The following is a 27,842-nucleotide window of genomic DNA, read 5'->3' as shown; positions in this document are numbered from 1 at the left end:
TTCAGAATATTTAGTAACATGTATCTGTGCAATCTTGCTCATAGCTGTCTCACTGAGGGTCAGATTCTGCTCTCCTTACTCATGTCAAATAATTTATTACATTACACATAATCTTACTGATTCAATGTGGAGAATGATGGCAAAACCTGACCATAGTGACTAAGAGCAACAGTTGCTTCTTTCAGTCTTTGACAGCTGCAAGAACAACTCTGTTTTTCCAAACCGTCCATCCCAAATTCCGACCTGTAGGAGTATGTACCTATATTTAGCTAGTGAGATTAAGTTGCAGAGGCTTCAAGCAGGGCAAAAAGCACATTGGTCTGCCTTTTTCACAGACAAACCTTTGGGCAGACAACAGCTAAAGCTTTCTACTCCCTCCCCTTTCCCAAGTGTTTGCGAAATGGATTCCCAAAGGGAACTCACTGAAGAGCTCAGACTTTATCAATCCACCCTCCTTCAGGATGGCCTCAAGGAACTCCTTGAAGAGAAAAAGTTTGTAGATTGCTCTCTAAAAGCTGGTGACAGAAGCCTGCCTTGCCACAGATTGATTCTGTCGGCATGTAGCCCTTATTTTCGTGAGTATTTCTTATCTGAGCAAAATGAAGAGAAAAAGAAGGAAGTAGTTCTAGATAATGTTGACCCCAACATCTTGGATATGATTGTCAAATACCTTTATTCAGCAAGTATTGATCTCAATGATTCTAACGTGCAAGATATTTTTGCTTTGGCCAGCCGCTTTCAGATCCCTTCTGTATTCACTGTGTGTGTCTCCTACCTTCAGAAGAGACTTGCTGTTGGTAACTGTCTGGCCATCCTTCGGTTAGGTGTTCTGCTTGATTGCCCAAGACTTGCATTTTCTGCCCGTGATTTTGTTTCAGATCACTTTGTGCAGATCTGCAAAGAAGAGGACTTCATGCAGCTTGCCCCTCATGAACTTATCTCAGTTATTTCACCTGACAGTTTAAATGTAGAGAAGGAAGAACTGGTATTTGAAGCAGTAATGAGATGGGTCCGAACAGACAAGGAGAACAGAGTAAAAAGCCTGGTGGAAATTTTTGACTGCATACGTTTTCGTCTAATGCCAGAAAAATATTTCAAAGAACAGGTTGAGAAGGATGATATAATTAAAAGCAACTCAGATCTTCAGAAAAAAGTAAAGATTATTAAGGATGCTTTTGCTGGAAAACTGCCTGATTCTAGCAAAAGCACAGAAAAGTCAACCAAAGGGGAAGTGAATGGCGATGTAGGAGATGAAGATTTACTGCCTGGCTACCTAAATGACCTTCCCAGGCATGGCATGTTCGTCAAAGACCTGATTCTTCTGGTTAATGACACAGCTGCAGTAGCTTATGATCCTCTTGAAAATGAATGCTACCTAGCAGCCCTTGCAGAACAGATTCCCAGAAATCATTCCAGTATAGTCACCAAACAAAATCAGGTCTATATTGTTGGAGGACTCTATGTGGAAGAGGAGAACAAGGATCAGCCTTTCCAGTCATACTTCTTCCAGGTACAAGCTTTATAATTGTTGGTATAATAATAAGTGCTTATAAGGGTTACTGAAAAGTGTCTCTGTGCAAGTGAGTTGTCTAGTGTCTTTGTATGGTGATGGAGAGAAGTATCTAGAGAGAGTTATTTTTGTCTGAGACAGAAATGAAATGGAGGGACTTGCATCTTCTTTTTCAAGATTAACCCCTGGTGAGATCTCAGAAAATATGAAAAAGATAAGTATATTCTCTCTAGGCACTGGCTTTCATTAAGGCCCAGATTTTTCATTGTACAGATGTCTAAATTTAGGTCTAATAATATTTTTGTAAACTACTTCTTGTGTATTTTTGTTAACTTTGATTAAAGTTGGAGTGCTTTAGCTGGTTTAGACCTGATGTCTTTTGCATCTGAAATACTTTCATGACAGCAGTAATGTGTGTATTTTAAGTGCAATTTATGCCACTAAAATTACAAAGTCCTTTTTGTCATATCTACATTTGAAAGCCTATGGGCCATATAAATATGTAATTTAGAGGCAGAAGGTTTTTTTCTTGACAAACTGCCAGTACACTAAATACCATATTTCAACTGAGTGTAATTGTATATCTTTGTAATAAGGCTGATGAGTACTAACTGTAACTCCACAATATATTTCAGGAAAATTAGCAAAAATGCAGTATGTCATGCTTATACCATAAACTAAGTCTGTTGTGTTTTTAGCTACATGCTTTGGTGTATATTTAAACTATTTTTTGCTGAATTATGCAATATGCATAATTTAGGCACACTGATCTGAAAGAGTAAAAGTAAGCCCTGTTTCAATATGAAATAAAGCAGAGTAATGAGCAGTGATAGAATTTTGAAGCCTTCAGATATTAAAAAATGCAAATATTGTTTATAGGAGTATGGCTTGCTCATTTCACACACAATAAAAGACTTGGTTTCAGACATTTGTTACATTGATGAGAGGGAAATCTTAGTTTGTAGGGAAGGGACTAACACTGTTTCATTTCCTTATGTAGGTGTAAAGCACTAATCACTGAAGTGAAAAACTTGTTACAAAAATATTCTTCCAATAGAAGTAACACATTGATGTAGTAATGTGTATTTGGTCCAGAACTGAGTAAGTCTCACGCTACTAGAAAGGGGCCTCTGAGAAACTAAACCTCAAGACTGATACTAAAAATAGATGTTTTTGAAATTCTACTTTATATGTCGACATCCATTTCCTGAAATCATGTTTGCTTGTCATCTTTAAGCTTGCTTACTGCTGCTATTCCCTAGTTAACAATACTGGTCTGCATTATCCATGTGGCTGTTCTCTTAAAAATATTAATGCAGTGCCAAACCAATTTTCACTTGCTGGTCTTCCTTTTTCTACCAGTGAAGCATTGCATTTGGTAGCTTGCAACCTGGGAGAAAACAAGGCTGCCAGTGGCTCGAAAATGCATGACAAATTGATGCCCTATCAACAGTAGTAGATATGTCATCTTGAAGACTTAAAAAGTAAGCTGTGATCCCTGAGGGGTACATCTTCCTATTACCCCACCCAGATCCAGCTACTGGGAAAATCTGTGTCCACAAACTACATTTCACTGTTGAAATAAAACTGTCTGTCCAACAGGGATGGTCTGTCAAATTTGGGAAATGCACTTAGGATGGAAACCTTGACTGTGGAACATACTTCTGGAAGAAGAATGTCACCAAGCGAAATCCTGAACTTTATTTTGACTGAACTTTTTACCTTCTATCAAATGCCTTTACACCCACCCAAACTTATCTTACCCTCCCTTCCTATACCAGTGTCCAGCAAATCTATATACAGTAGATCTGAGAAAATATTTCTTTTTCAACGTTAGAGGTAATTCAGGTTCAATCAAAAATTCTCAGATCAAAACAAAAAATAAGTACCACAGTTCTAGGAAAATCCTGGTTTATTTTGTCATCTGTCCTCCTGCTGCTACTTCTCCTTAGGTGTTTTTGGCATACTGCATGTTAATTAATTGAGAGAGCCCTGAGAGTACTACAGTAGAAATGGCATCAGTATTACCGCTGAGGGAGGCTGCAATGATTTCCTATTTTGCTTAGGAGTGAGGTGGTTTTTGTGTCTTCAGAGATCTCATGAACTTTTGAGGGTATTTGTGATGAAACACACATCTGTGCCCTAGGGTTTGCAAAACAAACATCTGTGCCATGTGATGCCTCCTGATCAGTAAGAAGAACCATGTAAGCAAGTCTGGCACCTCACTGTAGCAATGAGCACAACCAGCTAAACATACAGGTGTGGAACTGCAGGAGTGGCTGCTCCCTCGGGCAGGAAGAAGAACCACTTGTTCTTTCCAACGTGATAGGGAACCGAGAGTGCGGGACCTTTGTGTAAGGAAGAAAAGCCTAACAAAGAGGCAAGGAAACACTGAGGGTGAGCAGACACAAAGAGAGTTGTACGGCATTGACTCTGCTAGATCTCAGCACAATGAAGCATGGGTGGGTAGAAGACATCATTCATTAGCTGCACTGAGGGAAAGGCACGTTGTTCAGGCAAGCAGATTTGTTGCTGAGAGACACTGAGTGCCAATAGATAAATTCTGTGGAACAATATTCATTGTGTGGATTTTTAGTCTTTGCCTTTGCTAACCCTTCCTGTTCTGATGCTCTTTCAGCTGGATAGCATTGCTGGTGAGTGGGTTGCCCTTCCTCCACTGCCGTCAGCCAGGTGTCTCTTCGGGCTGGGAGAGTCAGACAACAAGATCTATGTGATAGCAGGCAAGGACCTTCGCACGGAGGAGTCGCTAGATTCAGTCTTGTGCTATGACCCTGTGTATGTTTCAAATTTCATTACGCCCACTGAGGACATGTAGTTGGCCCATTGTTAGTTGAAAAAACCTAACAGTGATCTTCTTGTTCCAGGGCAATGAAATGGGGTGAGATCAAAAAACTGCCCATCAAAGTATATGGCCATGCAACTATCTCAAACAATGGACTGATATATTGTCTTGGTGGAAAAACTGATGATAAGTGAGTCTCTAAGTCTTTATATGACAATAACTTTATCTTCTTGGTCCTTAGTAGATAATATGTCCTCACACTCAGAAATGACGTTTTCCCTTTTCTGCATCTCTGGATTAAGGTTGGTAACAGTCTGGTAGAAGGGAACACATTATGGTATGTAGGATATATTTTTTAGTAATAAGGTAAATTACATGTAAATTGTAATCCAACTTGCTTTTTTAATAACCATACTTATTTCCAAGGTAAATTTTACTTACACTGCAGACAAATTAGTAATACCTAGCTATGAGGACATTCACTGAAAGAACTCTTTCCTTTCAGATAGAAATATCTAGGTGCCCTGGATTTACAGTCTCAGTTTTTCCAATTTTCTGGCCTGTGATACCTATTATACCTTATTGGAAATGACATTAGGAAAATATAAGTTTTCTCTCACCCTGAATATGGGGTGGTAATTTTTAAGTGTTTTATAGGGGATATTTAAGATAAAAGTTTGTTGTATCAGCCAAAACACCATCATCTTTCCTTTACATAAGCTTTGCTATATATTCCTCCACAAATCCATCTAAATACAATATGCTAGGAAAGGATGTTGTCTTTCTCCTCAAAAGTACAGTGAAATGGCTGCCCTGTGTAATGTAAACCACATTTGATTTAGTCCTATGGATGTGAGTAATGCTTGTAGACATTGCAAGGATTCTCAGATTAGATAGAATAAAGGATTCTCCAGGAGAGGAAAGAGGTGGTATAGATAAACCCATACAGTCTACCTCAATTAGATCTACTTGGAACAAGTCAAAAGTTCATTAGAAATGATCACCATTTTTCTTTTTGCTCCCCAGGAAATGCACTAATAGATTATTTGTGTACAATCCCAAGAAAGGAGACTGGAGAGACCTGGCTCCAATGAAAGTGCCTCGCTCCATGTTTGGAACAGCCATCCATAAAGGCAAGATTGTCATTGCAGGTGGTGTCACTGAGGAAGGCCTTACTGCATCTGTTGAAGCTTTTGATCTGACCACCAATAAGTGAGTGCAATATTCAAGCTATTTTAATCAAGTGTTTTATCATCTAGGCTTTTAGGAGCCCTGAGATAAGAGTCACAAAGCTGTTCAGGTACCTATCCTCTCACTGAGACATTTGGTCTACAGTCACATCTTCAGCAACAACAGCAGCAGTTTACAGAGCAGGTCTCTAGATGTTTTTCCTGCACCTGCACACACTGCAATTACTATGCTAATACTATTTGAAATAAATATGCATTTTGGAAACTGTAAGGAGAAATGAGAATAACTGGGGAACAATATGTCTGTATGAAGTATATTACTTCAGGGAATCTGTAAGAAGTTGTCCCTCGGAAGAGATGTCTTAACAGTGTAATTGTGTCACTTAAGTTGCACAAGTCCCTGAGGGGATGGAGACACTGGAACTTACTGCTGATCAATCTCAGAATTTTTTTCTTTTAATAAACCATGGTCTTGATACCTGAATTTCTTGCCCAGACAAGTATTTTAGTGCATTCAGTTTGCAATATTTCTTATGTGTTTAACTTGACTTTTTCTTTTGATCCTTAGATGGGAGCTAATGCCTGAATTTCCCCAAGAGAGAAGTTCCATTAGTTTAGTCACTTTAAGCGGAGCTTTATATGCTATTGGAGGCTTTGCAATGATTCAGCTTGAATCTAAAGAATTTGCACCTAGTGAAGTCACTGACATATGGAAGTAAGTTTAATTTTAGTCACTGTTTCCTGGTCTAAAGTCTTATCTAAAATTGAGGTTTGTAGACACTGGAGGCTAACACTATTTACAGCACAGGCTGTAAAGCATTTGTTGACAGATTAAAAAGTTTGTCAGAAAGTAACTAATAAATGTGAGGCCTGGATCTAATGACTACTTCCACCTACTAATTATTTGACCAGTCCAAGTCATGATCTTCAGTTTCTTTCAAAGAGTAAATTGCCACCTTGGCATGTTTAGCCTTGCCAATAAAAGCATTTTTTTGTGACACTGATGCAGCAAAGCATGTATCTACTGAGGCCTGTATATACTGATGGTCAAATGAGTAACTGTTCCAAGAGAATCACAAGTCCCTATCTCCTAGGTTTTTTTGAGCTAATCAGAGCAGCAGTAATGAGACACCATATCTCTGCTGTGACTCTTAGATGCTAATGTAAATTCAGAAGCTTTAGTTGGCAGTAGGAAGGAAAACCTCCCAAATTTATATGCAAGAATCTGAAGAAATTCAGAAGGGATGCTTAAGGAGGAAGCTTTTTTAAAGCATGACACAGGTCAGCAACAAGCTTTAGGGACCAGGAAAAGAACAGCTTATGTGCATGAACATCTTTCTGTTCTGGAGTAGAGGACAAAAGCAGCCTTTTGTGGCACCCTTCAGCACATGCTTGCTACAAGCCTTTGCAACAGATGGACTATCGTCCTTTCCATGTATGTGTGCTGAAGCATCAAACTCAAATTCAAAGAAGCTATTTTCTAACTTTTTTTTTTAAAATGCAGGTATGATGATGAGAAGAAAGAATGGGTTGGCATACTGAAAGAGATCCGATATGCTACTGGAGCCTCCTGCCTGGCCACACGCTTAAACCTCTTCAAGTTATCAAAACTGTAAACAAAATGCTGGAAGATACGATATGGTGAGGGAGTTTTGACAGGCTGTTCTGGTTTTGTTGCATGAAAATGTCCCCAGATTGTACAGTTTTATAGCAGCATACTAGTCATACTGGGAACTGTTAAATAGTTCATTTGTCCCTCCACTTATTAAGATATTTTCTAGGTAACCAGCAACCACTGAATTTTTGCCAGTGTTTAAATTTCTAAAGGGTTAAAATTAATATTGATTAGATTAAGATTTTGGCAAGAACTCAGTTTTCCACTCTGTGAAATTGCAAACAACACTAGTTAGCTTTCCTTGCACTCAATACAATCCAGGTATTGGTGGCTTGTCCTCCAAACAATGTGCATGAATTAATTGTTAAGTTAAATACAACTAATAGGTAGCTAATTTTATTCTAACTGGCTGTTTGTATGGCCAGATTTCCCCTTTTAATAATTTATGTAAATCCTTCACTCTTCAGCGGTATCTTGGAAAAATTCTCATCACAGACCTCAAAAGAAGTTTAGCTTGGCATTGAAATGAATGTTTTAAACAAAAGTGGCTTAATATTATGTGACCTAATAAATGCCAGTCTCAGACAAAGCTATACTAGTAGACAGAGGAGAGGGTAGAGAGAGGAGTTCATAAGGTTAGTAGCTCTACTGTTTTACCTACTATTTTTAGACTTCTAATAACAAGGATTTTCCACTTTTTTAATGCTTTTATATTTATTTCCAAAGCAAATATTTTATGGAAGTTTTTCTCGGAGATCTGAGGCCAATAACAAGCATTCATGAAAAAGTCCTAAAAGAGCTATCTTTAGCAAATACCTGTGACAGAGAGGACTTTTTCATTTACTATAGAGTTGATGCATTTTGACGTTGAAACTTTTAACAATTAAACTTTGTTTTTAAAACTGTAAAAATATCACTTGATGGTGTCTTTTTTTAGTGATTAGCTCATCATCACTATCATATTGACAGGACACATCTCTTAGTACAGACTTTGTCCAAAATAGAGCACTCAGTTTTCTTCAGAGCTTGCTTACCATTTTTTGTCGAGTAGCTCTTCAAAGGATTTCTCCATTTCATAAAAAGGGTGTCATCAATGTAAAGGATTTCATAAATTTAAATCTAAACTGGAAAAGAAGGCCACCACACCTGACTGAATAGCAATGCCAACTATCTTGCATTGCTCTCCTATGAGACAGAAGTAAACATAGGCAGAGGCACAGGCATCATAGTTCATTTCAGTATGTTACTGACCACTAGTACTTAATCTGTGGGGCATTTTCCCTTTAGTACCCACATCTGCAGCTGTGCTTAGCACCTATTTTTATTGGCTCCTGTTAGATCACTGGTTTACACCACTCATCTGCTCTAACACTTGCTGATTTAATATAGAAAGAATGAGTGCAAAGAATCGAGAACAACACATTTTACTGAATTGCTTTTTCTGGTTTTCTTCAATGCCCTTTCAAGACCACTCATATCAAGTTTCAATCCTCTTCCCATTGTGCATACTCATAACTTTACCCATACACAATTTGAAGAGAACTGGCTTGGTACAGTGACTGCTAGAACCCTGAACAGCAGTGTTCACCTCAAGCACGACCACCCTGACTGATAACTTCATCCACTGCCACCTTTCTTATGCTCCGAGGCTGCTACTTGAAGGCTCTGTACAGAAGCAGAGTCACACGAGACCTCTTTGACAGGTAGTCCACCTTCTGAAATACTAACCTGTGATTGTCTTCTCCATTTTATACAAAATCTAATGCACACATAATCTATGTGCTGTGCCTTCAAAAACATTTCCTCAAAGCAGTCATTACATCCTGGAGCCCTTGTCCATTTGATAACCCTGAGTGTCTAGACTACTCTCTGACTAGTTTTGTCAGTCATCCCACAAACATGAGGGCTGCCTCAGGAGGAAAGTACCTTACAGCTTAGATCAGTTCTTCTGTTTTTTTCCTGACTTTCCATTCCTATCCTGACTTGTATTCAGTTAATAAAACATTTTTCTTCTTCTACTGAAGAGTAAAAAAAAAAAAAAAGTGACAGCCAGATGCATAATGGCCAATTCAGATATGTAGTTGCTTATCTCTGCCAGGTTTCAGGTGAAGTGATAAAAGAATGTGTCCTGTCTCTACTAAATAAGCAAGAGAACATATCCTCTTTGCACATGTGAGAAAACAGGCACAGCTGGCAGTCACCCTAAGGTGATGGCAGCTGTAGGCACAATGTGGCTGCCTCTGGAAATGGGATGATTTGCCAAGCATGATGCCCCTGCAGTTACTGCTCCACAATGAACATTCTCCTGGCTATTCCACTTCTTCCTTCTGCATCTCAGTGTCTTACACCTCCTGCGCAAACCCTGGCTGGATTTTCCAGTATGTGAAGGTGTTCCAGAAGGCTCAGCCATTCTTATGCACACAGCAGATCACAGGGTAGGAGCAGCAGCTGGAGGTTCCTCACCACACAACTCTCCCCCAGCACAGTCCTCCACAGTACCTCTGTTCTGAGAATGGAAACTGAAGGGCTCTATAAAAGCAGCCTTATTCTTAGAAAATCTGCATTTCAGTTTCTTGGTTTCAGAGTACAAATACTGTTTGATTCCTAACTGCTTCTTCTGTCACATGCTGGAGAACAGACATAGTTTCCAGTAGATTGCTGACTCCACTCTCCTAGTCAATAGTATTTCCAACTTTTTCTGTGTCTGGCTAAGCCTCTGTGCTATTTATTTAGGAAATAATAATGTAATTTGATTGCAAAACTGCCAGATTCAAGTGGCTGTAGTATCTTCCAGATAATGAGAAATTTTAAGCATCCTTATCACATCTTCACAGCCCACTGTGACCTGCCTTTTGCAATCCCTAAGGAAATGAGGATTAAATCTCTTTACATCTGATGACCTTGGCAAGCTTTTGTCTAGCTGATACAGACAAAGAGGTTTTTGAAACTTCCGTATTCCAGAGACGTTTGATGACACATCAACTGTTTTTATAAAAGTACTTTAGAAGGCATGTCTGATATCACTGTATTCCATATAGCTGCTGTCTCAGGTATTCCAGCTGTTCACTTTTTGTTGACAGAACCATGGAATTCCATTCAAAGTGAGGAATCTGTAGAACAGAATGGTACAAAGTGACTTTTAACATTGGTATAAGCCACATAACACATAAGAGCAAAGAAAAGGCTCTCCAATATCTGTTGTTCTTCACTTGAAGATATTTACCACCTGAGTCCTTCCAAAAGCCTGGCTTACTCTAATACTGAAAAGATCCACTTCTTACTGTAAGATTCTCCTTTATGTAAATACAGTCAGTCTGCTTCCAAAAAGCAGCAAAGTTGCAGAGATATAAAACAGATGCCCACAAAATACAGGCTGTGACAACTCCACTACACCCTCCCCTCTTCTAAAACCCAAATTGAGAGAAAAATCCCAGGTCACTGTAGTTTGTAATGTTAATCTATCAGACTGCAATGGTAATGTAGCAGACTGGAGTAGTGTATCAGTAGTATAACATGAAAAAGGATAATTATTCTATTCAAAAAAACTCCCAACCAACAAAATTTAAGCTTAAAGAAGGATTCTAGCTAAAATTAGATTAGGTGAGTAATTAAATATATAGGAGCCTCTGCATTAATGAGTCTACAATTCCCAAATGTTTCAGTGCTGGTGGTGCATTGTGTCTGGCTTTTAGTGTTCCTTGTCACAGCACTATCATTGCAGCAGACAAACAGCATCCATATCCCTTCTGGCAGCTGCCAAATTGTCTTGTCACTCAAGGATATGTTCAATCTTTTTCTACCATAGAAATCTTCAGTGAATTGAACTGAAACGCTCATTTGACTTTTTCTTCTTTACTTAGGCTACAATGAGATTGCTAGTTTGCCTGCAGTAAGGTCAGACTGGGACCTTTTAACTTCAGTTTTGCTTCACCCTCTTTCAGAGAAGAGTTTTGTGAAGGCCTTTACACCATTTTGAGAACAGCTTAGAGTGTCTCTCCAACTACAAAAAATGCTTTCTCCCAGTAGGTGCTTTTAACAATAAAACTGCCTCTAAATCTGTTGTGAGGAAAATGGATCATTTTGCACTGCTGATACAATCCAGAAAGGACAAAAAATATTGATAACTGCTCACCTGAACAACTCGGTACCCCAGCATTTCCAGGTGTCGCTTTTTCACTGCAGGTTCTCCTTTCAGGTGACGTGAATAATCTTTGCTAAAGGCTTTTGAATCAAGAAATTCCAAAGCAATTCTGCAAACAGTAAAAATGTGCATTTACTTCCAGGTCCTACCTGAATAGCAAGAAGTGATAGTTCTAGTTCAGTATTGATAGTTACAGCAAGACTAGATAAACCTGACAATTCTCAGAAAAGAAAAATTAAACAACTCCCTGGAATTAGACAAAACATTTTCCTCCTATATATCTAGAGATACTTGAATTCAGAAAAAAAAATTTCTCCCTGGATCTGTTTTTGTTCCAATGGTAAAAACAGCTAACCAGCATTTTCAAGGCTTGCATCTGAAAAAGTGGGAGGAAAACACTATTCCAATCTCATGAAACACATGTCAAGAACCTGTACTGGGTTTGGCTGGGATGGAGGTACTCTTCCTCATGCCAGTTTGTATGATGCTGTGTTTTGAACTTGTGACCAGAACTGTCAATAACACACCAGTATCTTGGCTACTGCTGAAAAGGCTTGCACAGCATCAAGGCCTTCCCTGTTTCTCCCTGTGCACCCACAGTGCACACAGGCTGCGTTGACAAGAGGAAGGGACACAGCTGGGAGGGAGCCCCAGCTGCCTGAAGTGGTATTTCACACCATACAACATCATGCTCAGCAGTAAAGCAGAGGGGACTTCATCCCACACAGCCATTGCTCTGGCACAGGTCTGCTGAATGACTGCATGCCCATCAATTGCTTTGTTTCTCCCTCCCCCTTTTTTTTCCTCTCCACTTATTAAACTGCCTTAATTGCAACCCAGGAGTTTTCTTCCTTGCTGTTTCCCTCCACATTCTCTCCCCCATCACACTGCAGGGGCATGAGCCATGCCATGCAAGTGGGAGGGAGCAGCTGTGGCTAACCCACCACACCCCAAAAGGCTAAACCTCATTAGACTTTGGAAAAAAGGAACAGAACATTAGGACACGAGCATCAAAAACCCAATCTGAACTGCATGTAAGCTTGGAAGAGCTAATGTGCAAGAATTCAGTGTACTGACCTTTGAGCTCCTGGTGGCAGAGCCTTTCTCCCTTCATCCTTGATGTCATGTCTCAAGTGTATTCCCCCCACACCACCCAAAGCTATATTCTGAGCCACATAGGAAAGAGGCTTTTTATTTACATCCAGGACACACTCAAAATCTGCCAGAAAACAAAACAAACCTGTTTACTGACAAAATAAAAACAGAAGAATTTGATCTGTACAATGTTTCCATCAGAAAAACTGATAGCCATAATTAGAGATAGCCAACATTATTTATACTATAAAGAATGTTTTGGAAACTGTATTTTATACAACAATTTCTTCTTTGCAATATCTTGTGTTATTTCAGGGCCATATGACCAGGAGCTTCCTAATCTTGGTAATAAGTGATATGAAAGGACTTCATAACAATTTTTAGAGTATTAACTTCTCACCTATTTCATAGTAGTATGGTGTGACAACAGATACTCTTGAGTAATGGCTCCCTCCTAAGATCTCTGTCAGCATCCTGTGAATATGCTGTCGCTGTGGATTTATTTGGCTCATGCCTACAAAGACAAAATAAAGAATTCATACATCAAAATTTCCACAGCCAAAATTCTGAAAATAGTGCTTTGAGACATTGTATTTTTGACAGCCAGGCTACTGAATTAAATCTTTTCCACAGACCCCAAGTGCTACTCCATCATAATTCAGAGACAAAGTGATCCTATTTTAGCTAGAAAGTGGCAGGTGCATGCTATTAAGTAAATTTCAAATCCAGAGTTTGGATCCCAGGATTTTTTCATTCACATGCTACAAAACCTCAAGTTTTAGGTTTCACCTGGTGGATTTTGTTTCCTTTTAGTTATGTTTAGATATGTATTTACTCACCTTTGGTTTATTACAGCCATATCACACTATCTGCCACTTCTCTGTCCATTGCAGATTAACACCTTGCTCCATTAAACATCTTCAGTCTTAGAGACAAAGTAGCTGAGTTCTGTGGATAGCACAGCAGATCTCCTCATGAGAATTAGTGGAGGAGATACTGTGTTTGCATTAGATGGATTCTGAATTGATCACTATTCTGAAAGATCTCGGCTGCTACACTTGATCATTAGCCTACTTCTCTGTCTCTCATCCCTGATGAATCTTGATTCTTGTGAAGAAAAAGGGAGGATCAAGTTCAAAATGAGGCAGTAAAAATGTTTACCTTGAAAAATTTAAGTCAAATGTTCAGTTTTCTAAGTGAAGCAGGGAGCAAAATGACCCATCTCCTCCAGTACAGAATAATCTTCTTCCTGCCTTTCCATCCTTCATGCCATATACACTGTTTCTGTGTATTTAAATTTTAATTCTTCTGCAGAAACATCCCATCTCTACTACATTAATTCTCACAAGGAAAACCAGTTTGCTCCCAGTTACACTACTAAGTGGTTGCACTACTAAATGCTCAGCAGAGAGGGGTCTGCCTTCTATTGTGTGCTAGTGTCAGTATGACAGTTTTAGAAGAAACATCTAGTGTATTGCTAAAAAAATAGACTATTATGAGTAACAAGGGCAGTTTTTCCTGTCCTAAATTACTTACTGTTATGAAAGACACGTTTGCAGTATGGCTCATGAAACCAGGGGATGTGAAACTCTGGGCACTCCAGACAGACTGCTCTGTTCAATTTCATGAGGCTCAAGTGGACTCTCTTCTTCACCGTATCAGGCAGGACTGATTAAAAAGAAACAACAAAACAACATAGAAATGTGTGAACTGAAAAGTGAAAAATCCAGCAAACTGAACTAAATGGTAACCTCTGCATTTTTTACTAGAAACACAAGTATCTGTATACTATAGCATTTACACAACTCATGCTGCAGAATTTTAGAAACGTTCTCAAAATCCCTGAGAAAATAAATGAAAAAAACACAGTTCTGCTCAACATTAAGAAAGACAGCAAGACAGAAGACAGAAATTGCTTCTATTGTGTAAATTTAATTAAGTAGTTGAGGGCAAAATGGCAAGAGTACATTGATAATGAACAACGTAGGGGTAGAGAAACAGCCAAACACTCAGTCTCTTATTTAGAGGAAAGAGACAGGTAGGATACATTTCTTGCAGACAAGAATTCCTTCAGCTTTGTGATTACTTCTAGTAATAAACACCACAGTCAGGCAATTTTATTTCCAATAAAATTGAAGAATTATTAAATACAGAGTGCAATAAGATGACTATAAAATTCATTTTATATTACTTTCTGTCATCTGCAATACAGGTCTGTACTTTTAAAACAAAGAACATATTTTTGTTCATTCCTGCCCTTTTAGCACTCAAACTATGACTATATTATAAAGATGGTGTCTTTCCCAAAAGCAGAATAATTTAAAGAGTAATTCTATATCTGAAGTCATATGTAAGTCCAAATTGCATTTTATGCCAAATGCCACACAATCAAATTCATCAAAAGCTAGATAGTTACCTTTAAGTTGAGCATCCAGTTTGCTTAGGAAGGAAACATTAAATATTGTTGTTATCAGAACTGGAGGAAAATATCCAGCCATTGCCAAAACATGACCAAGCAGCACCAAGTGATAAGTTTCAAGATGACCTTGAAAAACCAGAGAGAAACCCATATTAACACAAGACAAAGCTGAAAGGATTCGCAATGCCCTCTCCCTGGCCTCTCAAATCATCTGATTTTCCCCCCTAATGTACAACACAAATCCATACACACTTCTTCTACAATTTTCACTATTTCTTTGTCATGAATAGCAAAATGTACCCTGTTCCCAAATGATGATTCCTTAGGGAACACAACAATTCTCTCCAATAACAGCACATTGAATTAATCAGAATTTTCACTTATATTTTACTATGCCAAAAAATCCTTTGCTAGTCCCTTATCAATAGTCATTTTTAGCAGGTGAAGCAAAACCCAAAATTGAATATTTGTCATGTTTTAACCCCAGTAGGCAGAGTATTAGCAGTAACATTTTGTTTTGCTTAACAAAAGTACTATTCTATTCCCATTTTTATTCAGTAAAAATCTTTGTCTATTGCACTTACTCAAGTTAGAGGTAAGATGTTGGATACAACTCTTAAAGAATTCTTCATTGTCAGGAGGGTCATAATTCAAAGCAGAGAAAAGGAAGAGAATAAAATAGATTTCAGAGGTGGGAATCTGAAAAAAAGACATCCTAAATCAAGTTACTGCAAAATATCCTAATATGGCTTTATAATAAAGAAAAGCTTTATAATTAATTCAGAATTTGGAGATTTAGGAGTAGATTAACTATTTTCTATTTTGTTTTCTTTGGTCAACTCTTCCTAGACAAAATAATAAAAAATAAAATTGTTAAAACTGCACCACAACTAAAAATTTATTTCATGTAGGCAATCCAAGTTGTTTCTATACACTTAAAGAAACTTTTAAGAAGGTTTTGCATTAAGTGTTCTTAAAGAAACTAAACTGCAACATAATAAAATTGAAGATTTATATGAACACCAGATTGAGAGTGAAAAAAAGAGTAATTTTGACCAAATAGACAGGCTATTAGAGAAATCCCCACAGCAATTAGTACTCTTAAAATATCCACCATGTGATATGATATTTATCAAGAAGTTAAAAAAAATTTAAGATGGTCAAATGTAAAGTTGAATGTAAATGATTATGGCTGATCTGACACTGAATGAACAATAAAGAAATTAAAATTAACGATAAGTGCAAATTTATATACATAGAAGTAAAATGGCTTTAAGTGAGCACAAAAAAGATGATCTCCAAATCAGCTACACTAAAGAAAACTGTTAAAAACATGTGTGGATTGTGCTCTGAAACACACCAACTACTAATGTGTCCTTTCTTACTGAATAACTCACAGTAGATAGAAAGAAAAACTGGGGCACCTTGTCTATATTTTCAACTGTCACAGATGCTATTCTGTCAAATAATGCAGGACAACGATGCTCTGATTTTATGAGAAAATAAGACAAGGGTAAAACATTTGCCCATGTTATTTGATCTCTCAAGTGCTGACACATGGCCAGAGTTTCCTCAGTCAGGACTTCTTCAAACCACTCTCCATTCACATATGGAAGTTCTTCCAACAGAAGATTTAAGTTGTTGGCTTTCTGAAGCCTCTGAAATCCATAGTCATTTAGTTTTTGGAGAAGCTTGGCACAGAGCTCAGAGCTGTTTTGCCAGTGAAACTGGCCATGGTGATTCCACTTGACAAGGGCTGTAGCAATGTAATTCAAGTGATGGAGTCTGCATTGAGGCAAAACTGCTGCTGCTTTGTTTATAATCATTTCCTCCACTTGGAAAGAAGGAAGCATGGCCAGAACACGAATTACAGCTGCAGTATCAGCAGGTATCACGCTAGATTTTAAATAACTGGAAGAGAGATAGAAATAAAAAGTCCATCAGTAGTGACAAAGTGCAAACATTTAAACAAAACAAAAAAAATTACATGCTTGAAACATCTAATTTGGAAGTCAAAAGCTACACATCTAAAATGAAATAAGAAGAATATGAATGACTTGGCAGAAATCCACACATCTTTGTTTTCAGTGAGATTAACTTCTTCCTTGTAATTTATTCAAAACTGAAGAAGGGAAAGAAGACAGTGAGCATCTCAGTCAGCTGGTGAAACTCCACCAGTTCTTAGTAAGGCCAGAAGGTCCACATTTGTCAAGGTTATCTGTATGTTTATGGGCCTGGTTAATTTCTGTGATTTCTGTCCTAGGGAGCACCAGGTTTTGAGGAGTCTGAAGAACATGAAGACATCATCCGCCAAAAAAAAAAAAATTTACAGCCAAGGCATTACATTCCCATAGAGGCTGAGCAATCAAAGCAAGATCTTTTGTCTGGCAACTTTCTGTTTTTCTCTAGAAGCCTAAGAACTAACTGGACCGTTTTCAATCAAAAGAGTACTTCTGTGTCACACTTTCACTTGTCCCAACCAAGGCATTCTGTCTCTTTTTCATTACTTCTTCCTTCAAACATCAAATACAATATTAATATCTACCCATCCTATCAAATACCAGTCAAAATTTATTTTCAACATCGTTATATTACAGTGGTCAGAAGAAAAAGGGAAAAAATATTTTTTAAAGATATCATAAGTATTAGCAGATACTGTTGGGTCTATAGTCAAATCAGTATCTACTTTCCATCATCTGATTTACATGTTTAATAGAATCAAATACTTGCAACAGTTTGTTACTTTCTTGTATTTTATGGGAACAAAACACTAACATCTAAGACTGCTATTTTAAATCTTAAGTAGAGAACTGTTTAAAACTCAAACAGCTACATTTCTAAGAATATACACTTACCCTAACAATAACATTTTTAGTTTGGCAAACAGCTCCAGATCCTGGCAATGCAACGCCACCAAGTACTGCGTTAACTTTACCAGCTGTAACACATGATAGCTATCCAAGTGTTTGTGCAGAACAGAAGCCATCCTGAATACAAGGAGGAAAAGATTACATGGTGTTAAGCTAATACAGAAGATACTGCAAACTCCAACATGCCACATGAAATAGAGGTCTTGTGATGCACAGTACCTAGGTGGAGGGTTTTACACTCCTGCACTAGTCTCCACATTGATTTTGACACTTTTCCACTTAGAGCAGCCTCTCTCAACTTACTGTATTGCAAAATTGAAGTCCTCATCACAACAAATCAGCTACTTCACACTACTAATTTCTGTTGCAGATTTCACAATTGTTTAAATTTAGAGTGGACCAAGAACATAAACTAGAACAGCACCAGCAGCTTCAGCACCACCACACTCACATAACAGTGGTTGCTACAGCTGTGTTGGTCTAAATCTGCAGAGAGGGATAGATCTGTAGGGAAAGGTAATACCCTAAGACCTTCTTTAATCAATGAGACTCAGGAAGAAAAGGTATTAATTCACCTGATCTTCCTTTCCATATCCCTTTGTGCCAGAGAACACAAAAATGTCCTTTTTCTTTCAAGGATCTATTTGATTCATACAAGTACCTTCGATCCAGTAACTGTTCACAACCTGCACTTAACTCTGCTGTATCTCTGACATATCTAATGCTACCTCCCCTGTGCCTGAAACATCAACTTCTCCATTCACTGTATGACAGACACTACCCCTCCCTATAAATAGCTTTCAGCTCCAAACTGTAGAAAATATGGCCCAGGATCTTAAAAACATAAGGTTTAACAGTTCAAAATAGGACACAATGACTTTTGAACAAACAATTCACAAAAGTAACAGGACCTCCAAGGCAGGATATGTTCTCTGCAACTTACCATATTTCATTTGCACTCTCATGAGTTTAGAGTAATTGTTAGAGGTTCAGTTTAGTGCAATAGGACAACACATTTGTAAATTAGACAGATGCTATCCAACAGTAACTTGGTAAGGATGAAATGCCTTTCCTTGAAATTCCTAAATTGCCTCAATTACTTCTGAGTCAAGCTGCAATATTCTAGAATATGTAATAGCCAATAAGTTATAGTGTATATACACTTGTGTGCAAGTGATGCACCCACTGCTCCTAACTTACTGGATATGTCAAAGTTTTCCACACTACATGGAAGTTTACCCAGAGAATACAACTTCTTAGTAATATCAAAAACATTACTTTTTGAGTAGATGAGAATTTCTGCATTTCATTTTCCGCATAGTCTTCAGTATCATCAATACTTGGTGACTGCTAAATTCTTCTGCCATGTTTACTGCAGTTGCTAGCAACCTAAAGAGGAAAAGCATATTTTCCAATGAAAAACAGTTGAAAATCTCTGACAAAGACTGCAGCCAGTTTTTCTACCTATGAGGAAAAGAACCAAAGACTATTTCTGGAAGCAAAATTCTCCCAAACTAGAGACTTTTGTTCTGTGGACTTTTCTTCTAAACAGCTGGTCTGTCTAGCACAGATAAAGGGGTGTGAGTGTGTTGGAACAGTGCATGTTGTTCTGATGCTAGATGCTAGCAAGTCCAACAATTCTAAAAGTAGACAAGAAGTAGGGAAGGCACTCTAAGACCTAGAACAATTCATGATCAATCAGCAAGTTACAGATAACAGAATCAAACATGAACTGTACTGCTTCTGTGGTAATTAAAGACAATGTTTATCATAAACAATATAAATTTAAAAAAAATTAAGAAAAGCTTTTGGAACTAAATCAGCTATGGCAAAACCAACACAGGCTTGCAGCATGTCCAAAATCTCTGAATAAAGGAAATGTTCATGAAGAAAAGTATGAATATATGACTCATTGTAATTAATACAGAAAATTCTGCCTAGAACTGCATGCTTTGAGAGACCCATGAGTAACATCATCCCCAAAGAGGATTTTGTGGCACAAGAAAAACAGGCAAAGGAAAAAAAAATGTGTCACACAATACTGTGCTCTAAATAAATGCTGAAGTGTTCTCCGATGATGATCTTTCATAAAGAATAAGATGTCAGCAATCTAGTATAGGACAAACTCAGGCTTTTTCAGCTACTGACAGTCTTTAAAAGGAAAAAGCAACACGTATCACTGCATGTATTTCTCAGGAGAAAGACAGAAAGGTTTTTACTACCACCCTCAGTGAAAGGAAGGCTGTAATCTAAGAGACAGAACTACAGGATGCAAAACAGCATTCACATCCCCCTTAATTGATGGATCTGATTCAACTTAATAAAACATACTGCTTTGACAGTGTTTCCATGATGAAATCATCCATTGCTACAATGTTACAACCAGGAAACCTAAGGCTCAGCTCACAGATGGGCTCAGAAATTCCTCCAAACATGGGTACATTTTTAATTTCTGTGTAAGAATACATGTATAATAAATAAGACAAAATTATTAATAACTTACCTTTCTCTAACCTTGGATCCTGCCATAGGCCCAAGAGAAAAAAATAACTTTGCAAATCTTTCAGGATCAAAATGATCATCTACAGTTTCAGATAGCAGCTGTTTAGCAATCAAGCGAAATTCAGCATTGTCAAAACCCAGCTGCTCATACAGTCCAAAAATATGACTAATACTGCGTATATCAAGATGAGAGGCACTTTTAAGGAAAATCCTGTTGCATTTTTCCAGCAGTGGATGATATTTCAGTTTAACAGTTTGGAGAAACTGTAATGTTCTTCTGGCATAGTTGAAGTGGGCTTCATGCTCTTCTAAGAGCTGTTCAGCCTTGTGTAGTAATCGATCTCGAAAACTCTCCGTGATAACTTCAGATATGCTGATCATCAAAACTGACAAGATCCTAAAAAATTCAAAAGGTTTCCTATTTACACGTTGGACACAGTAAGCAATACATTTTATATTTATTAAATGAAGTGCACAAAGAAAGGAAAGGTAGTTGATGTGTTGTTAGCTTCTGTGCAAAAAGAATTTTAAATCTAATGCAGAAAACATGGATGAGTAAAACCATTTATCCTACTAAAGTAAAAATTCTGCTTTCAGTGAACTTCTGAAATTATTCAAATTTTTCAGCCATGATAAAAGTATTTGCCTAAGGCAAGACCCTGATTTGCCTGATTCATATTTGCAAAAATATCTTTAACGTTCAATAGACACTAAAGAAGCCCAAACAATTCATAAGTGACAGCATGAGGAGAAGAGTCATTGTCACTCCTAAAGAAAGACTCCCTTCCTAAGGGAATAAAACTTACGAACACAGAGAAATTGATTTCAGTAAAGAAATGCAGTCCTGTTCAAGGAGTTTCATAAGCAGGCTGCTCACATCTGAAAAAATCAGTGTTGGGACTGCTGGTGTTATATAAAGCAGAAGAAAGAAAGAGAAGCCTTTGCTGTAACAGCCCCAGGGGAACAGAAACAAGAAAAAAAGAGCTTGGTCTTCTTTGACTAGGGCTATGTTTAAAGTAGTTTAAGTATGAAGGTGATGTGCTAGACACGTTAGCAAGATAATTTATTAATTCAGTTTGACCAGAAAAACAATGCTCTGAAGATAAATAAACACAATATTGCTTTAAAACCTGTTACTGCTGTTTTCAAAGACACGTCAAGGTAGAGAAACTATCAATATCAAGGGAGAAAAAAGGGAGAAAAGCATCTTCTGGTGAGTCAATAGCTTCTAAATTACCAAAAAAAAAGTCCATATTTCGAATCAGGATAATGCTGATTGTAAATATCTGCTGTACTGTAAGTAGAACAGTGGAAATTAATTAAATTTCTATAAATTAAACAACCAAGCCGTAGTTTCAATTATTTAGACTGGTTATAAGGAAATTCTTCGTAAAGTCATTGAGAAAAGGCATTCTCTTGTCAATCAATGCACAAATACAAAACACTTCCTTCCCACAAACCCCCAGCTGAAGCAAAGCTGCCTCCAGTTGAGGAAAAGGGAAAGTTCAGAAAAGACAGACCAGTAATTGCAACATTTTTCTTCTTCTGCTTCTGCCACTTACCTTATATCCTGTATAGAATCCAGTTTCATGTCCACAATATGAGCAACTTGGCCAATTATGGGACTGAAGTGCCTGTGTTGCTTGTATAAGCACAGAGCGAATTTGGACAGAGCAGGCAAACTAAGCCTGTCAAGACATTAAAGACAGTCAGACAGGATATCTACCTTTTATTTCTAGTCAATAATTAAAGACAAAAATCTATTTTAACAATTATATAAAATCCAAGGTTATAGTCAAATTACAAAACAAGGAAACAAAGTATCTAAGCAAAAATCCTAGGTGTTTAATATTAAAGCATGTTGTGTATATGGAGTTCTACAAGAATTAGTTGTCTTTCACTTAACCAGCCTAAGAAATCTATAGAGATTATATTCTCAAGCAATTATGTCAAATTAATAAAATCAATGTGAGCAATTTATTACTTGAATATAATTTTGTTTTTAAGCTACACTGTATTTATTTACTTCAAGATGCTCTACATATTAAGAAGAGGCAATTCTGTGATGCGGGTACAAAGACCAACACTCAGTTCTGCCATTATCCCATGTAAACTACAATATGCCTCCTCCAAAAAGAAATCAAAAGACAACAAAATACAACAACAAAATGCACAAAGGGAAAATGTTGCTGTTTAAATACAAAATGTTTTATAAAAATTGATATAAGCATGTTCTAATAACCATTTAAGACCTGGTCAGCAAGCACGGAGGTAAAATTGTAAATATGAAAACCTGCAATTCATTTCAAAATAAATCTACACAGATAATATATTCAAAAATCTCAAATGTTGGACCCTGTTGTTGCAGCATCTGAATCTCAAGCATTTATGTACCAAATAATTTGTGTCATTTTCAAAACCTTCAAAAATACAACTGACATTTAAAATACTCATATTTTAAACATAAATTCTCTTTGAGAACTCTTGAGTAACCTCACATGAAGCAAATCACGCTTGCAGCTTATACCTTTCACAAAGCAGAGCAGGACAATACTTGCCTTTCTAATCTTTTCCATGCTTCTGTAACAAGCACCTTTGCTAGAGAAATATGGTCTTCAACATTGAGCCTTCAAAATAAACACAATGCTTTACTTCAATAGTTATAAAGAAATAAGACATATGTCTTTTCATTATTTATCACAATGTTTTACTTTTCTATCATTCCCTCCATTCAAACAGATTGTAAACATTTGTGCATGAATAATCAGAATTCATAATAATCATAAAACATATTCAATGGGACTGCAAAACAGATATGTTCTGCCTGTACTCTCTCCAAAACTGAGGCACAGGACATTATGCTGTCTGTGTCACACAGTCAAGAGTACAGGGCAGTCTCATCACAGTCTCCTCATGAGACAGCTCTGTAGTCAAAATTCCTTCTTTTTTTTTTACCAAATACAAAATGTATTTCATGCTCTTTACCTCAAGATGCTATACAAGGTGTCCACTATCACCTCATCTTCCATGTGCTCCACCTTGTTTTCTGCCAAAACGCAAAGGGTAAGAAACTGGGAGTGATTTCTTACGTAGTCACTGGTCCTTAAGAGAAAGGGCCTCTTCTTTTGCAATTGCCACAGCATGTTCAATGCATTTCCCACGTGCTTTTCAGAAAGTCTGGCCTTGTTCCTTCCAACAAGGCTGAACACTTCATCTTCATGGGTGCAGTCATTTATCTGGCTCAAAAGCAGATCACTACACAGAGTCCGAGCCTGGTAACGCCTCAGTGTGAACAAGCAAACCTGCCTCACACAAAGCATTTTGCTTCGCCTACCAGTTAGCTTTAAACTGTCCAGAAAGATTCTTCTTTCACTTTTCACAGGCAACCATGCTTTTACAGACAACAAACTCAAATATTTGAAAAACAGCAGACCATTTTTCTTTGATCCTCTATGGTCACTGTATTTAGAAGTCAATTCTGAGGTACCTGAAATGAAAAAGTATCAAAGCACTTAAATTCAGTCAAAACAACCAAGTAAAAATCAGTGTCTCTACATTATGATGTTCTAAGTAAGGTAAACTTAAGAACCTACAGCCTGGACTCTTCTCATAGAAAATCTCCCAACAAAACACTGCCATGCTCACAAGTACTACGAAGTTAGTCCACTTGATAAGTTTTCAAATTTAGAGAACTGCCTTTAAAAGGTCATATCAATGCTAATACTGAGAAGGAAAAGCTGAAGATTTTAACAAGCCAGTACTGCATGACTAAGTGAGGCTTGCTTTCACTAGACCATATTCCCAAACTGAGGTACAGGAACTGCCAGAAAATACAACTACTGGTGGTAAAATGAAGTGAGATGGCTTCTAGTCAAGAAGATTGATCACCTTTGTATTACAGGATACAGGATCAATCACACACCATCAGCTGAAATTGCCATTGCACTAAAGAAAAACAACCTGATTCCAAATTATAATAGAAGCTACAGCCTTATCTAATGGAATTTATTATGCATTCATTTGTTTTCTTAGACTATACCCCTATTTGTACAGAGTGCTAACAACTACATATTCTACAACCTACACAGTTGATTCCAAGCTGGAGTACACAAACCACTAGTGATAAACGTCTTAGTACACCAAAGAACCCTCATCAAATTCCCTCAACTAAGAGATCATGGAAAAGTCTAGAAGTCTTGCTTTAGAAGATATAATCATTAATCAAAAATTATCAATACCTTCAGCAAACTTGAATGCTCTTCAATTGTGGGCATGATTCCATCAGTGCAACATTATCAAGGCGATGGCAGCAGCACCCACTAGGTCTGTTGAGGAAGAAAAAACCTTTTTTGTGCAGCCCGCACCAGGTACTGAGATCATTCCAGAAAGATGGATATAGGTGGATTTCCTTTGACATCTGTACAGTCCTCTTCCTCAAACAAAAAGCTGTACAGCATATTGCACCACACTGCTGTCACTGACACTGGGGCAGATACAAGCAAAGCTAAAATGAAGTAATTTTAATTTATGAACTGCTATAATAAGAAATCTTTTCTTTCCTATTCAAAATTAAAGAATACAAAAAAGGTACAAATTTTTCACATACTATGTATTAAGTACTTTTTATAATAATGATTTGCTTCATAGTCCCTTTTCAGATACTACTTTTTTTTTTCATATGGTAGTTGCCTTTAGCAAGAATTTACTTCTTACATTAGTGGCAAGCTAAGCTGCAAGAAGTCAGGATAAAGTAGATACCTGAAGTAAATATAAACATCTTCAGACTCAGTTGCCTGTAAATCCACGTGACACATCCTTTCCCCTTCTCGTGCTGCAAAAGACTTTGCATATCCTACTGATGGGGAACCAGGATCTTTATCTAAAACAGTTTCAAGAAGCTTCAAAACATTTCTCTATTCCATTGAGAAGATGCAAGTGAATTACCACAAACTTTTATACCATTTTAAATCATAGTAAATTCCAGCATCTTTCAAAAAGTTCATCAATAGAAAACATTGGATATTTTCAAAAAACCAGTTACACAGAGTAAAACGAGAAATTTGGCTCTACTTAAAGAACTATTTCTAAGATGTCCTACTTACCATGCAAAACACACACTAGAAGGACAAGAAGGTCTTTAAAATTATTTTCTATCTATTATTGAAACGCAATAAGCACTTTCAAGTCTGTATTACAAAACACAGCGAGCCAGGAAATATCCCAAAAAGCAGAAAATGCGGACACTCACCACTCCCCAAGAACTGCGAGAGATTTAAGTAACTAAGCCTTAAGAGAGCTGCTTGCGCAGTACAGGCACCGTTCTCGCCTCAGTGAGCCCAGCCGCGGGCAACGCAACAGCCCTGGCCCCGGGTACGAGCCCGGAGAGCCCGCCCGCTGCCACCGGGGAGCGCGGACCCACAGGGCCCCGGAGAGAGCGCGGGAAGGGGAGAGCGCCGCCGGAGGGGCCAGACTCCATTCCCCCTCCGGGGCCGCGGGCACCGCTGAGGGGCGCTCCCGGCAGGCACCGGGAGGCCGGGAAGCGCCGGGAGGCACCGGGCGGGCGGGCACGGCCCAGCTGCCGGCCGGCACGGGGCGGCAGCGGCTGCCAGCGCTGCCTTCAGCGAGGGCTCGTCACACGGCAAACTCCAGCAGCCGGCGGGGTTAAACGAGACCGCAAAGGAGCCAGTGCCAGTTCCGCAGGGCCGGACCCGAGCAGAAGCTCTCGGTTTACCTTCGCTTTCCCGCTTCCCAGGCGCAGCCGGATGCCGCTCCCCGCGCCCACGTGCCCCGGCACCGCCATTGGCCGCGCGCATGTCCCAGGCACGGCGCTTCCCGGAAGGGAGAAAGGGAAAAGTCCGGCCAGTTACGACTTTCCAAAGGAAATAAAAATAATAATTAAAAAGGTCCAAGGTTCATACTGACTACTGCATATTAAATAAAGCAACGTTTTTATAACTCATTCTGAAGTGGGGGAAAGCCTTCCCTGACTAGGAAAAGCACAAAGGGACTGAAGTTCGGAAGGGTAGAGTTGAAGAGCTAAGCTTTGTTGTACTGCAGTTAATGTTATTTTATTTTACCATTTTTTAATGCTTTGCAACAACAATAAATTTAAAATTATGAGTTTTGGGAGAGAAGTGTTGCTTATGTGGAATATGCATAGCTCCAGGTCATCTTCCTGGACCTTTTCTCAGTGATAGCAGCAAAGACATTTAGAAATAATGATAAGAATCTCAGATTGCTCTATATTCCATCCAAAAAGCAGAATTAGGACTATGACCATGACCAGTTCTGACCAGCTGTATTGCAGCTGTCTATCAAATGTTTTGCATTTTTAGTTTTTTTCTGTCATCTCCTAATATATTGGATACCTATGAATATGGAACTCAAACAAATAGAATAGACCCTAAATTATTTATCACAGGTATGTGCTATTTTAGAAAAAGAGCATGTATTTTTTTTTTTAAACTGGATTAGTTACAACTTTTGTAATTGTGGAATTTATAACTTGGACAGGTTCTGTATCATCTTGCTAACAAATTCCAGATTGCCCCAGTTCCAGTTCACACAGGCATGCAAGTAACCCAAACCCTGTCAGGTAAGCTCAAAGGGTGGCACATAAAGTCCCTCTTTCAAGAATGTCAGGCCTTGTGCAAACTCACATAGCAATTCCAAGGCATCTGAGAGGAAAACTGTAGCAGAAAACAATTCCATGTTCATATAAAGGAGACTTCTGTAAATCATAGGTTTTTCATTTACAAGATGCTGAACTTTTCACTTTTGACCTGTGAAGTACATTTGGATAAAATGCCTAAATCAAATTAAAAATGCTAGATAAAATGATGTCAAATTGTAAACTGAAAACATAGGGGAGGAAAGCAAGACTTAACAAAGCATGCTGTGCTGAAGCCAGTGTTGATTTACTGAACAGATGTCCACTCATCAGCTTCTTCAGGATTTCAGAACTCACAGGTGTAGGTTTCACATTTTAAATAGGTTTTGTTGTTGTTTGTTTTTTTTTTTTTTTTCAGAAGATCATAAGGAGATCATTGGGTTTTCTACTTCTAACAAACTTCCCATCAGCCAGTCACATAAGTTGCATTACCTCCCATTATGTATGTGATTACTGACCCAAATGCCTACTGGTTTGAATTAAAACCCATCAAAGGAGGTACATACTTCAGTGCCAGTCTTCCTTAATGCAGAAGGTGCTCACAACTTCAGGCATTGCCATAAACTTTCATTCCTTAATTTTTAGATACATTAACTTTGAATTGCAATACATACATATGGGACACTATAATCAGTTACTCATTTTTTTTGCACAGTTGGCCTAAATTCCCGTTTAAATTCTTTACAAGCCCCAGCGAGGCGCACTGCCGGAGGAACCCTGCGCTTCCAGCACCGTGCAGGACGGTTCCTTTACCAACCCTTGGCCATTTCGCGGGCTCAGCGGGGAAGACCGGCACTGTTCCAGAGACTTTTGGCTAGGAAGGGCCCGAGTACCTGCGGCGCTCCGGCCTCGGGCTCCTTCCCGCGCCGGGCCGCTCGGGCCGGGGCGGCGGGGCCGCGGCAGGGGCGGAGCGCCGCTGNCCGGGCAGCGCCGGGCGCCGCCACGGCCGAGTGAGGGCCGGGGGCCGAGCCGCGCCGGGGGCCGGGCGGACGGTGGAGGAGGAGGAGGTCGCAGCCCCGCGGGGCCT

The 27,842-nt window shown here is 38.5% G+C and overlaps 2 protein-coding genes across 10 annotated transcripts; one reads left to right on the top strand and one right to left on the bottom strand.

Moving 5' to 3' along the window:
• The first annotated feature begins 320 nt into the window (after positions 1-320).
• Positions 321-8,029, top strand: KLHL41 (kelch like family member 41). Its single transcript, XM_039697447.1, has 6 exons — positions 321-1,510; positions 4,149-4,306; positions 4,396-4,503; positions 5,340-5,525; positions 6,072-6,218; positions 7,008-8,029. Exons 1-6 carry the CDS (start codon positions 401-403, stop codon positions 7,117-7,119), a joined length of 1,821 nt encoding a protein of 606 aa, XP_039553381.1. The 5' UTR covers positions 321-400; the 3' UTR covers positions 7,120-8,029.
• On the bottom strand, positions 7,638-27,717 carry FASTKD1 (FAST kinase domains 1). 9 transcript variants are annotated; one of them, XM_039696898.1, is made up of 17 exons: positions 27,649-27,688; positions 25,877-26,927; positions 24,384-24,628; positions 23,131-23,632; positions 22,704-22,772; positions 21,708-21,833; positions 20,147-20,542; positions 18,922-19,032; positions 17,629-17,760; positions 16,198-16,684; positions 15,358-15,472; positions 14,771-14,899; positions 13,891-14,022; positions 12,755-12,868; positions 12,337-12,478; positions 11,251-11,368; positions 7,638-10,228 (listed from the first exon to the last, which is right to left on the bottom strand). In XM_039696898.1, exons 4-17 carry the CDS (start codon positions 23,463-23,465, stop codon positions 10,139-10,141), a joined length of 2,496 nt encoding a protein of 831 aa, XP_039552832.1. In that variant the 5' UTR covers positions 23,466-23,632; positions 24,384-24,628; positions 25,877-26,927; positions 27,649-27,688; the 3' UTR covers positions 7,638-10,138. The 9 variants fall into 9 exon arrangements, with proteins under 9 accessions (XP_039552832.1, XP_039552747.1, XP_039552666.1 ...); XM_039696813.1 differs by having other exon boundaries at positions 24,384-24,649; positions 25,394-27,717; XM_039696732.1 differs by having other exon boundaries at positions 25,394-27,717.
• Positions 27,718-27,842: the final 125 nt, after the last annotated feature.

The sequence above is a fragment of the Passer montanus genome, unplaced genomic scaffold, assembly GCF_014805655.1.
Source record: "Passer montanus isolate IOZ18808 unplaced genomic scaffold, ASM1480565v1 scaffold1, whole genome shotgun sequence".
Classification (NCBI taxonomy): Eukaryota; Metazoa; Chordata; class Aves; order Passeriformes; family Passeridae; genus Passer; species Passer montanus.
The sequence above is the reverse complement of the archived record's forward strand: the minus strand, read 5'-3'. Positions and strand labels throughout refer to the sequence as shown.